The 12,245-nt window shown below is 43.0% G+C and overlaps 1 protein-coding gene across 1 annotated transcript; it reads left to right on the top strand.

Annotated features, from left to right (window-relative positions):
* Positions 1-8,637: 8,637 nt before the first annotated feature.
* Positions 8,638-11,808, top strand: LOC147112519 (rho-related GTP-binding protein RhoB). The gene has a single exon (XM_085996834.1). It carries the CDS (start codon positions 8,788-8,790, stop codon positions 9,376-9,378), a length of 591 nt encoding a protein of 196 aa, XP_085852960.1. The 5' UTR covers positions 8,638-8,787; the 3' UTR covers positions 9,379-11,808.
* Positions 11,809-12,245: the final 437 nt, after the last annotated feature.

Raw genomic sequence — 12,245 nt, 5'->3', positions numbered from 1 at the left:
ATATCGAATACCCCTGGATGTTGAGTTCCCAGTCCTGGCCTTCCTTGAGCCACGTTTCCGTAATCCCAACCAAATCGTATTTGTTTACTTCTATTTGCGCAGCCAATTCATCCACCTTATTACAAATGCTCCTCGCATTAAGACACAAAGCCTTCAGGCTTGTTTTTTTAACGCTCTTAGACCTATTCGAATTATTATTTACTGTGGCCATGTTTGATTTAAACCGTTGATTTCTCTGACTGTCACTTTTGTTTTTCTCCTTCCTATCTTTTGCTTTTATCCTTGTTTCCCTTTCCTCTGTCTCCCTGCTCAGGTTCCCAACTCCCTGCCATTTTAGTTTAAACCCTCCCCTAGAGCACTAGCAAACACTCCCCCTAGGACATCGGTCCTGGCCCTGCCCAGGTGCAAACCGTCCAGTTTGAACTGGTCCCACCTCCCCCAGAACCGGTTCCAATGTCCCAGGAACTTGAATCCCTCCCCCTGGCACCATTCAAGGCAGTTCATGGAAGCAGTCCAGAGTGTAATTCTCCATCTATTGTTTCTTCTATCCCTGCACTATGTGTCTCCTCCTAATGGCCAACTCAAGATTCAGAATATACAGGTTTGGGAGCAGCCTGCATTGTAGCATTCTACACTATAAAGAGTAACAATCATTTTGTTAAATGAATAAAATGTTTACCTTTTTTGAATAACATTTTAATACATTGCTAATGAGCAGGTATATTTGTTGTTAGTGAAATGTTTATTATGTTAACGAAATAAAATCATTGTATAAATTACCCAAAATAAAGAAAAAGGATGACAGCGATGTTAGTGCCAGTCCTACCTTTACAGTGCAAATGAAGTTAGTAAGAATTGCCAGAAGAATCTGAAAAAGTAACTGTACCTTTAGACAAGATTTCACTTTGCTATTAAAGAGGTTTCAGCAACATCTTCAGAACTGCAAGTTGCCAGGTGTAACAGCATTTCTTTGGGCTTTGGCTTTTTTAACTAGTATTATTTCATTAACTATATCTGTTATTAACTACTGTTTGAAATGAATTGTTGGTACCAGATCTAATGTAAATGCTTCAGAGCTGATTTTCCCCAGGCTTACTGATATCATGCAAGACCAATCTTGTGGGTTTCTAAGGTCAACCTCATTGTGTAGCCAGTGTAAACTCCCAGCCCAGATTGGTCCTGTGGTGGGAGCTCTCTTGTCAGTAGGAGGAGGCAGGAAATAGTGTGCAGCTGCAGCTCTTAAAGGCTGCATCTACTATTTAAAGCGGCTGCTTCATTGTTTTAGAGCAGAAAATTCAAAATCCAGTGACGCAGATCAGCTTAATTTTCAGTTAGTGCTTTGGAGATATTCTGAAAGAAATGTAGCAAATGACGGTTGCCCTGTTGTGATCGCAGGGCAACGTCTCCACAGGATGTGTGCATCATTTACTGTTAAAGTCTTCTTTCTTATATGCTCCAGATCTCCCTTTAAACTCAGACTTCATCAGCCAAGAACGTGTCTGACTCGGATCAGCCATTGTATATGGGTGATTTAAGCTCACTGCACATTCGCCCCTGAGAAAATCAGGGAATCGCACCTGTGCTAATTTCCATATCGCTGCTGTTGATTTTCATATAAATGGAGTTATTTTTACAAGAGCACTTTTGAATGTCCAGAAGATAAGGCATGACACACAATCAATGAAAAATCTGGTAACAGCCATTCTCCCAATTTCCCAGCCCTTGATTGCCCATTCCACTCTGACCCCATTGATGATGACAGTTTTATTATTATTAGAAATATATAAGCCAATCCTAAACCTATTAATTGGTTTATACCACTTTTTATCTGTGGGTGGCGCTCTAACCCAGCTTCAAGTCTTTCTAGCAGCAGTCCTAAGTAGGTTTATTTGCTACATTAGAGGCAGGAAGAATTCTACTGGTTTCACTTGTCATAAAATTAGTGCTTATGTTAAGATGCAAAGCTATGGCAAAAACAGAAGTTCTGTCACATGATTTAAGAAAAGAGCTCCTGTCAAAATAAGACAGATTGACTACCACTTTGTACAGAGAGTTACATGACTATAGTTATTGGCCAGTTATACTCAATAGATTGTGTTGATGCAAAGTGATTTCAGTCTTGCATAACACAAGCTTAAGGAGGTAGTCTCAGAACACTTTTGCTTTACACTGGCTGTAGTGTACAATGACACAAAGGGAATTTTAATAGCAAGTTCCTGGACAACAAACACATATCACTGTATCAAGTAACTTAAACATATGTTACACATGCTGGAGTACTATTACACCATGTGGCTCATATTGCAGAGACTGTGCTTTAACTTTGCTAAATGTTACATGCAAATAACATTCTATACATATATTTCAAATCTTGTTGGTGTGCATTTCCTGTCTGTGGAACTTTGCTCCCCATTGTCACATTTTTGTACACTTTTTCTGGCAACTTGTTTCCACTATAAATTCCTATATCCATATTTTTAATTGGTTTTGACTATGTAAACTCTTCACTGTCTTTACATAACCAGGCCAATAAAATGTTTTCTGATGATTTTTAATCGTCAGTTTTTTCTCAGTGATTGAAATTATAATATCCAAAATAATGGTCTAAACAAAAAAAATTTAAATGCAAAAAATGACATATTTCACAATAACATGATTACTTTTATCTATTGAATTGTCTTTTAATGCCTTCATTAAAGTTTTAACTCTCTCTCTTAACAACCTCCTCCAAAAGTTGGACTTGATATTCTTGCCCAGAGCTGTGATTCTGTGAGCTGAATTTGGATTGTGCAAGGTACCTAATTTCCCAGGATACACCCATACCCTTCAGCCAGTTGTAAAATATTTTCCCTGAGGTTCTTGCACTTTTTGCTCAGTAGCTTTTCTTCAAATAATTTTGAAAAACAAGAGGACAATTTTCAAGAGTTTTATTGAGATAAAATTAAATTGAATATTTTCTTTTAAACAGAGAGGCTGTGAAAGTTTGTATGTGAGAAACAAACTGACAGTGCACTGATTAAACACCTGTTGTAGCTTTGCTTTGATTATAGTGGTGAGAGAAAGGATCAGGTCAGCCTACTTGTTACATTCAATGCATCTTGTACTAAAGGTTTTTTTCCCAATCAGCAGATCGACATAAATGGTTTCCAGTGGATGAATGTTGTGTTGTTCTTTTCTGTGACGATTTAACTGTTTGACAAGTGCTAATGTGAATGCTACACTTCCTTTCACCATGTAAGGAAAGGGCTATATTTGCTCACTTGTGCGTGTTTAAAAGCACAAAGCCTTAAAAAGTGTATTGCTTAATGGAGTTGCATCTTCATTTAAAAAAAATGTTTGGCAAGTGTTTGTGTTGAGAGACGCACAGAAAAGTCATGTAACATTTTCTCTTACTATCACGCACAACTGGTACATTTTGATATGACTTTTGTCATTGTGTCTTGTGACAAAGTAAGGTTTACCAAGCACTTTCTCATGAAGAAAATATCCCCTATACAGCCTGCCCTTGACCTAAAAGCTGTGCGAATGAAGATTTGACTGTCCTATTAATCAGAATAAACTGCTGAAAAGCAGTAACAGGCTCCTATTACAGACAACCGAATCAGAAATAAATGTGCATTTTTTTAAAGTACTGCATTTTGAAAACTAAAAGTTGATTTTAGGAGATATTTGTTGAGAAATATGTTTTGGTTTTAAGCCAGTGCCACTTTAATTATTCATTTCTCAAAACAAATCTGACCAACAAAATAGTCTGACCAAGACCATATCAAACAGATGACGTGAATCATATGATATCACCAGAAAGCTGACTGTGTTTTGAAATTCTCTTACATTGGAATCCTTGGAGACAGTCAAGCGAGGGCAATCCACTGCCTTTCCAAAACAAACACACACTTAACCTTATAAATCAGAATTTAATATTTAACCATCTGAACATTGGTCTCTTGTCCCTCTTTCCAAGATCCTGGCTCCATCTCCAATTTTACTTATATCTTGGGATAAACACCAACCATTTCCTGTATTTTACCATGGCTTGTATCCACAGTTAGCCCTAGGCAGATGAGGTCTGTGGGTGCCCAAGGCTAATAAGGGAGGGGAATTGTAATTAAAAATATGAGTACTAATTTAATTGGGAAGACAAATATTACCAAAAATGAACTTATTTAATTGAAAACCAGATGATTTGGGCATGCAATGACTGAATCCAGTCAACACTCCTACTAAATTGTTAACACATAATACAACTATATACTGTAGTGAATGCTCCATTCAGGGAAAATAACTACCACTTGGGGCATGGAGCTGAAATGGGGTGGGAAGTTGAGACCACATTTCCAACCTTTTCATTTACTGACATTTAATAATAATTACCCTCAGTTACTGTTTTAAATTTGCCCATTGATTACATAACAGTAACATTCTCTCCCCACGGAACTTATCTCTTCCTATCTCGACTCTATCTTTTCTCCCCTTGTCCAGTCTCTTCCCACCTACATCCGCGACTCTTCTGACGCCCTCCACCACTTTAACAGTTTCCAGTTTCCTGGCCCCAACCGCCTCCTTTTCACCATGGACGTACAATCCCTCTACACCTCCATCCCCCACCAGGATGGCCTGAGGGCACTCCGCTTCTTCCTTGAACAAAGGCCCAACCAGTCCCCATCCACCACCACCCTCCTCCGGCTGGCTGAACTTGTTCTCACATTGAACAACTTCTCCTTTGACTCCACTCATTTCCTCCAAATTAAAGGTGTTGCTATGGGTACCCGCATATGTCCTAGCTATGCCTGCCTTTTCGTGGGATATGGGGAACACTCTTTGTTCCAGTCCTACTTGGGTCATAGAGTCATAGAGTCATAGAGTCATAGAGTAATACAGCACGGATAGAGGCCCTTCGGCCCATCGTGTCCGCGCCGGCCATCAAGCCCTGTCTAATCTAATCCCATATTCCAGCATTTGGCCCGTAGCCTTGTATGCTATGGCATTTCAAGTGCACATCCAAATGCTTCTTAAATGTTGTGAGGGTTTCTGCCTCCACAACCCTTTCAGGCAGTGAGTTCCAGACTCCAACCACCCTCTGGGTGAAAAAGTTCTTTCTCAAATCCCCTCTAAACCTCCCGCCCTTTACCTTGAATCTATGCCCCCTAGTTATTGACCCCTCTACTAAGGGAAAAAGCTCCTCAGCATCCATCCTATCTATGCCCCTCATAATTTTGTACACCTCAATCATGTCCCCCCTCAGCCTCCTCAGCTCCAAGGAAAACAAACCCAACCTGCCCAGTCTCTCTTCATAGCTGAAGCGCTCCAGCCCTGGTAACATCCTGGTGAACCTCCTCTGCACCCTCTCTAACGCGATCACATCCTTCCTGTAGTGTGGCGACCAGAACTGCACACAATATTCCAGCTGTGGCCTAACCAGTGTTTTATACAGCTCCATCATAACCTCCTTGCTCTTATATTCAATGCCTCGGCTAATGAAGGCAAGTATCCCATATGCCTTTTTTACCACCTTATCCACCTGTTCCGCCGCCTTCAGGGATCTGTGTACTTGCACACCCAGATCCCTCTGACCCTCCGTCTTGACTAGGGTCTTTCCATTCATTGTGTATTCCTTTGCCTTGTTAGTCCCCCCAAAGTGCATCACCTCGCACTTTTCCGGGTTAAATTCCATTTGCCACTGTTCCGCCCATCTGACCAACCCATCTATATCGTCCTGCAGACTGAGGCTACCCTCCTCGCTATTCACCACCCTACCAATTTTTGTATCATCCGCGAACTTACTGATCATACCCTTTACATTCATATCCAAGTCATTAATGTAGACCACAAACAGCAAGGGACCCAGCACCGATCCCTGTGGTACCCCACTGGCCACAGGCTTCCAGTCACAAAAACAACCTTCGACCATCACCCTCTGCCTTCTGCCACTAAGCCAGTTTTGTATCCAATGTGCCAAGGCACCCTGGATTCCATGGGCTCTTACCTTCTTGACCAGTCTCCTGTGCGGGACTTTATCGAAGGCCTTACTGAAATCCATGTATACCACATCCACTGCGTTACCCTCATCCACACACCTAGTCACCCCCTCAAAAAATTCAATCAAATTAGTCAGACATGATCTTCCCTTGACAAAGCCATGTTGACTATCCCTGATTAATCCTTGCCTCTCCAAGTGGAGACAAATTTTGTCCCTCAGGATTTTTTCCAATAATTTTCCTACCACTGATGTTAGGCTCACTGGCCTGTAGTTCCCCGGTTTTTCCCTACTACCCTTCTTGAATAATGGTACTACATTAGCGGTTCTCCAGTCCTCTGGCACATCCCCTGTGGCCAGAGAGATCCTGAATATATGTGTTAGAGCCCCCGCAATCTCCTCCTTTGCCTCACACAGCAGCCTGGGATACATTTCCTCTCCCTCACCTCTTTTTCCGGTACATTGATGAATGTATCGGTGCCGTTTCCTGCTCTCACCCTGAACTAGACAATTTCATTCACTTTGCCTCCAATTTCCACCCTTCCCTCATCTTCACATGGTCCATCTCCGACTCTTCCCTTCCCTTCCTCGATTTCTCTGTCTCCATCTCTGGGAATAGGTTATTGACCAACATTCACTACAAGCCCACTGACCCCCACAGCTACCTGGACTACACTTCCTCCCACCCCGCCTCCTGTAAGGACTCTATTCCATTCTCCCAGTTTCTCCATCTCCGCCACATCTGCTCCGACGATACCACCTTCCATACCAGTGCTTCCGACATGTCTTCCTTTTTCCTCAACCGAGGATTCCCCTCTACTGTGGTTGACACGGCCCTCGATCGTGTCCGTTCTATCTCCCGCACTTCTGCCCTCACCCCTGCCCCTCCCGCCCGGAACCACGATAGGGTTCCCCTCATCCTCACCTTTCACCCCACCAGCCTCCACATTCAATGGATCATCCTCCGCCATTTCCGCCACCTCCAACATGATCCCACCACCAAACGCATCTTCCCCTCCCCTCCCCTTTCAGCATTCTGTAGGGACCACTCCCTCCGAGACACCCTAGTCCACTCCTCTATCACCCCCAGCACCCCTTCCCCTTCGCCCAGCACCTTCCCGTGCAAACGCAGGAGATGCAACACCTGCCCCTATACCTCCCCCCTTCCCATTGTCCAGGGCCCCAAACACCCCTTCCAGGTGAAACAGCGATTTACTTGTACTTCTTGCAACCTAGTATATTGTATTCGCTGCTCACGATGTGGTCTCCTCTACATTGGGGAGACCAAATGCAGATTGGGTGACCGCTTTGCGGAACACCTCCGTTCAGTCCGTAAGGGTGACCCCGAGCTTCCGTCGCCTGTCATTTCAATTCACCGCTTCATTCCCACTCAGACCTCACCGTCTGCGGCCTCTTGCATTGTTCCACAGAAGCTCAGCGTAAGCTCGAGGAACAGCACCTCATCTTCCGATTAGGCACTTTACAGCCTTCCGGACTCAATATCGAGTTCAACAATTTCATATCATAACCTCGGCCCCATTATATTTTTATATATTTTTTATCCACACTTTTGGTTTGTGCCTTTTCCTTTTTTTTCTCTCCCACATGGCAGCTGTCTTTCATTCTGCCAGCGCATTTCACACTTCATCTAGAGCCATCCTTTGTCTTTTTACCTGTCCTATTACCATCTCGTCTCGCCTTGAATATCTCTTAATGTCTCTTCACCTCTCACAGAACTTCCCTTTTGTTCTTTCATCCCCTCCCCCATTTCCCAGCCCCCTAGCTTGCTTTTTAATCTGTTTCATTTTCTGCTTTTTTCTCAGTTCTGAAGAAAGGTTTCGACCTGAAACGTTAACTCTGTTTCTCTCTCCACGGATGTTGCCTGGCCTGCTGAGTTTTTCCAGCGTTTTCTGTTGTTATTTCGGATTTCCAGCATCCACAGTATTTTGCTATCATAACATTTCAAGTTCACCTGAGTGAACCTCACTTATTTTGGCATACTATTTTAATGCAGTTTACTCTGAAAAATATACATGACAGTTCCATATGCCTAATGTATTGATTGAATATGCATCACTATTGACAACATGCCACTCCTGTTATCGACCATCAGATACAAACACGCGACTAATGGGTACTGAAGGATATTCAAATCATCATAGATCCTTTCTGGCATAAGTAGCCAGAAATTATTTTAGTTTAGGCTGTAGTTGTAGCCAGTGTTTGAAGAATAATTGCTGCCATCCAGTGTAAACTGCTGACACCCCCACTGGCCCATCTAAATGATGACATTCATATCGCTTCCTCAACACTGGCAACTTTGGGCATAATTTACAGCTACTTGACTTGACGTCGTTTGCAAAATACAACGTCGAAACAGAAAAGCAAACATGGGCAGGTCAGAATCTTTTTTAATAACAACCGCCTATCTGAATGTAAAAGTGCAGTTTGGATTATTTATTTAAAAGTAAACATCTCTCCACTGGGGAGGGGTGCTTTAACTGAACTTTCTTGCTGCCTCTTCCAGTCTGGGAGCTGACTAACCTCTTGCACTTTCCATCAGCACGGCTCCAATCACCGAGCGGCTGCAGCCGATGAGCTCAACCAGGAGCCTCCCATTGGACGGCTATATTTAGGAGCAAGCGCTGCCGCTTTAAAAAGCGAAGGAGGCGGATTCAATCCATACACTAAGTGCGAAAGGCGGATGTAGATTCAGACTCGCTGCTTTTTTTTTGTGCTTTAACTTATCTTGTGCACAAATAGTAAGCCTATTTTTTCAGCTGAAAATAAAAAGAGGAAGTTTAACCAGACTCATGGCTGCTATCAGGAAAAAGTTGGTGGTGGTGGGCGACGGTGCCTGCGGGAAGACGTGTCTGCTGATCGTCTTCAGCAAGGACGAGTTCCCCGAAGTCTATGTGCCCACCGTGTTTGAGAACTACGTGGCCGACATCGAGGTGGACGGTAAGCAGGTGGAGCTGGCGCTGTGGGACACGGCGGGGCAGGAGGATTACGACCGCCTGCGGCCCCTCTCGTACCCGGACACGGATGTCATCCTGATGTGCTTCTCGGTGGACAGCCCGGACTCGCTGGAGAACATCCCCGAGAAGTGGGTGCCCGAGGTCAAGCACTTCTGCCCCAACGTGCCCATCATCCTGGTGGCCAACAAGAAGGACCTGCGGAACGACGAGAACGTCAGGAACGAGCTGGCTCGCATGAAGCAGGAGCCGGTGAAGACCGAGGACGGCCGGGCGATGGCCGTCCGCATCGGAGCCTACGATTATCTGGAGTGCTCGGCCAAGACCAAGGAAGGGGTGCGGGAGGTCTTCGAGACGGCCACCCGGGCAGCCCTGCAGAAGAGACCCCGGCCCAGCAAAGGCTGCGCCAACTGTTGCTCCGTCTTATGATGCCGCTCATCTATTTATTATCAAAGCTGATCTCTTATTTGACGAAGAAGCGAACAATTTTTCTTTAAAAGGGGGGGGAAAAATGGGGATCACTGAAAGGGGAGGGGGGGCTTTTTTGACCGGTCGATCACCTAGAGTTTTTAACATTTTTAATTTAAAGGAAGATAAGCTTTTCACATCGCATCACATTCACTGCGGACGGGACTGGAGTAGTGAACCCGAGGGGGTTTGTGCAGACTATGATTCGGCAGACGGGACTGGTTTATAAGGGACTATCCATGTTTCTGGGTTTTTTTTGTTGAAAAATTGAACATTTTTCTTCTCAACTGTGAGAAGCGATCAGGACTTTGTTTTGTTTCCCCCCCTCCCCTCAATTTGCTTCTAATTGTATCTGGTGCGCGGATGGCAAGAAGCGGAATGGGACGATGGCTTGTGAAGGGTTTCGGGGTTGATGTGAGCTGGATCACCCGGCAAAGTCGCAGTCTACTGCAAGAGCACGTTAGGCACTTACCGCTCGGACACACTCGTGGCCACCGCATCTCGAACTGTTCCCCCCCCTCCCCGACACACGAGTGACTGACTGCTCCATCTGAGAGTGATTATCGCCAATCGTTAGACATGCCTTTAGGCAAACCTTGTTATGGCAGCACTAGACAAACTTTTGGGACACAGAAATGTGGTTTGGGTCAGCAAGAGGAATTGGAAAAGTACATTTTCAGTGTGCTGATTTTTTTTTTTTTTTGTCTGAAAATCTGTACTCTGATCTTTAAAAGAGGCTTAAAATGTGTTAATATTTTTGATACGTCTCCAAGTGATACTGAGGTTGGTCATTGTCTCAGTTTTAAAACCCAACAAGAAAATGGCGAAGCTTGGAACTGAAGCCAAGACGTACGTTTGTTTACACGATTATGTACTTAATTATAAGCTGTGTAAACCCGTTTTCACGAAAGGTATTAAATATAATCAAATCTGACCCTTTTTTGTTTGGTTTTTTCTTTTCTGACCGTTTAAAAAAAAACTCCAGGTTTTGAAAGAGCCTTTACACCGGGTGACTGAGTCTGCGCGGTTTTCTTGGATTTTAATTTTCACGTTGATGGAGCGTGCAAACACATGGAGAAAGGGGGTGGAGTGGCTCATTCTTGGCTGTCATGGAGCTGATTTACTTTGGTGCATACAAAAAAAAAGTGGGTTTTTTTACACTCCTACCCAAAATTATAGTCATCCTCTTTTTGTTAACTGAGTCAGTCTTTGAAGGAATGGGTGCGGTCAGTTTTCTGCAGACTTGCTGCACTCCTTTGGGTCCTAATGCCAACCATGTTCACCATGAACGCTACGTTGATATGATTTACATTTATGTAAATGTATGCGCTCAGCCTAGTTTGTATTGCGATTACTTTTAATCTTGCCACTCCTAGTTCATTGGCAAATTGAAACATGTTGATAAACATTTGCCTGTATAGTTCATGTGCTCCAAATACAGGAACTTGACTGATGACTGTCAAAAGATATGGTTTAAATAACATGCAACAAACATTTTTTTTTTTAAGATTTAAAATCGGTAGCAGTGAGGAAACTAATTATATTGCTAAAGTTTACACAAACATCCTGTAAAATGATGAACAAACACTCAGGATTTTCCTTGATGGCCCATTCATAAAGGCTGTACAAAGCTGCCAGCTTAACTTGGTCTGTGCTGTGTTTGTGCATGTGGGTTTGGGCAGCAGTTGGGGGTGTGACTGTTGCCACTGGTGTCCCTGTGTTAGGAAGAGAGGACAGGCATTGGTGAGGGCTCCTGCTCTTCTGTTGTTGGAAAGTGCACGTATGGAGCGAGGACTGTGTTGAATCATTTGCGATGCCCTTCATGATTGAATAGGCTGTCTAGTCTCAAATCACCAGAAGGTGGCTGGTGCTGCCCTAATCAATCACATCCTTCAGCACAAGAAAGGCAGAAAGTATTTTCAATTCCAATTAGATATAGTGGGGATGATTTTCCACGGGGTTCTCCCAATCATCTGCAGTGACTTAAGTAGAACAGCTACGGAAAAACGACAAGGTGTTTGTGACTTTTCTGGAGTTTCTGTGGCTGTTCTGCCAAAGTTGTGACGGTCAATTGTAACCCCTACAAAAATTCACTCCCCCCACCCCTTAAATATCGATTTTTATATATAGATGCTATTGCTAGACCTTTCTAGATGCTTTGTTCAATATTAGTGTGGAAAATATTTAAACTGGCCTATTTCATTTGTGTAATATCTCCTGTATCGGGCAGTGTTTTACTTCTCCCACACATTTTGAAAAATACAAACGTACATCTATTCTATGACTCCCATTCATGAATTGCTGAACAAAAGACCATGAATAACAGGAGTAACCATGTTTTTTTTTTCAATGTGGCAGCTGTTGTGTTGGCATTAAATTATCTAGAATATTGCTTAGCCATTTCTTTATTTCCATATATGCTACATTGCCATTCTTTGGATTTATTTCACTATTGTCTGTGCCACATGAGAACTGAGACTTTCCTGCTATTTGAACTCCTGCTCTCTCAAAGGAGGAAACGGGCATTTAGAAAATTTTGGTTTGTTGGTGAAGTACCTCCTTTAATACAGTTTCTTTAAACATACCTACTCAAATGTTAAAAGTATCTTTTGTTTAATAACCATTTTCTTGGCTGCATTTTCTTAACTTTTGATTCCTGTCACCAAATAAACAACAGTCCTGTTTTAAAAGGAATAATATTTTTCTTTATAAACTGAGCCTCAGTGAAAAGTAATGAACATAATATGGTATGCTTGGTAGAAAACATGCTGAAATTCTGGAAAACTAAAAATGCTAGAAATACACAACAGGTTTGTCAGCCTCTGAAA

This window comes from Somniosus microcephalus, chromosome 9 (genome assembly GCF_052327205.1).
Source record: "Somniosus microcephalus isolate GS21.2 chromosome 9, FLI_Smic_1.0, whole genome shotgun sequence".
In the NCBI taxonomy this organism is placed as follows: domain Eukaryota; kingdom Metazoa; phylum Chordata; class Chondrichthyes; order Squaliformes; family Somniosidae; genus Somniosus; species Somniosus microcephalus.
Note: the sequence above shows the minus strand (reverse complement) of the source record. Positions and strands in the feature narration are given on the sequence as shown.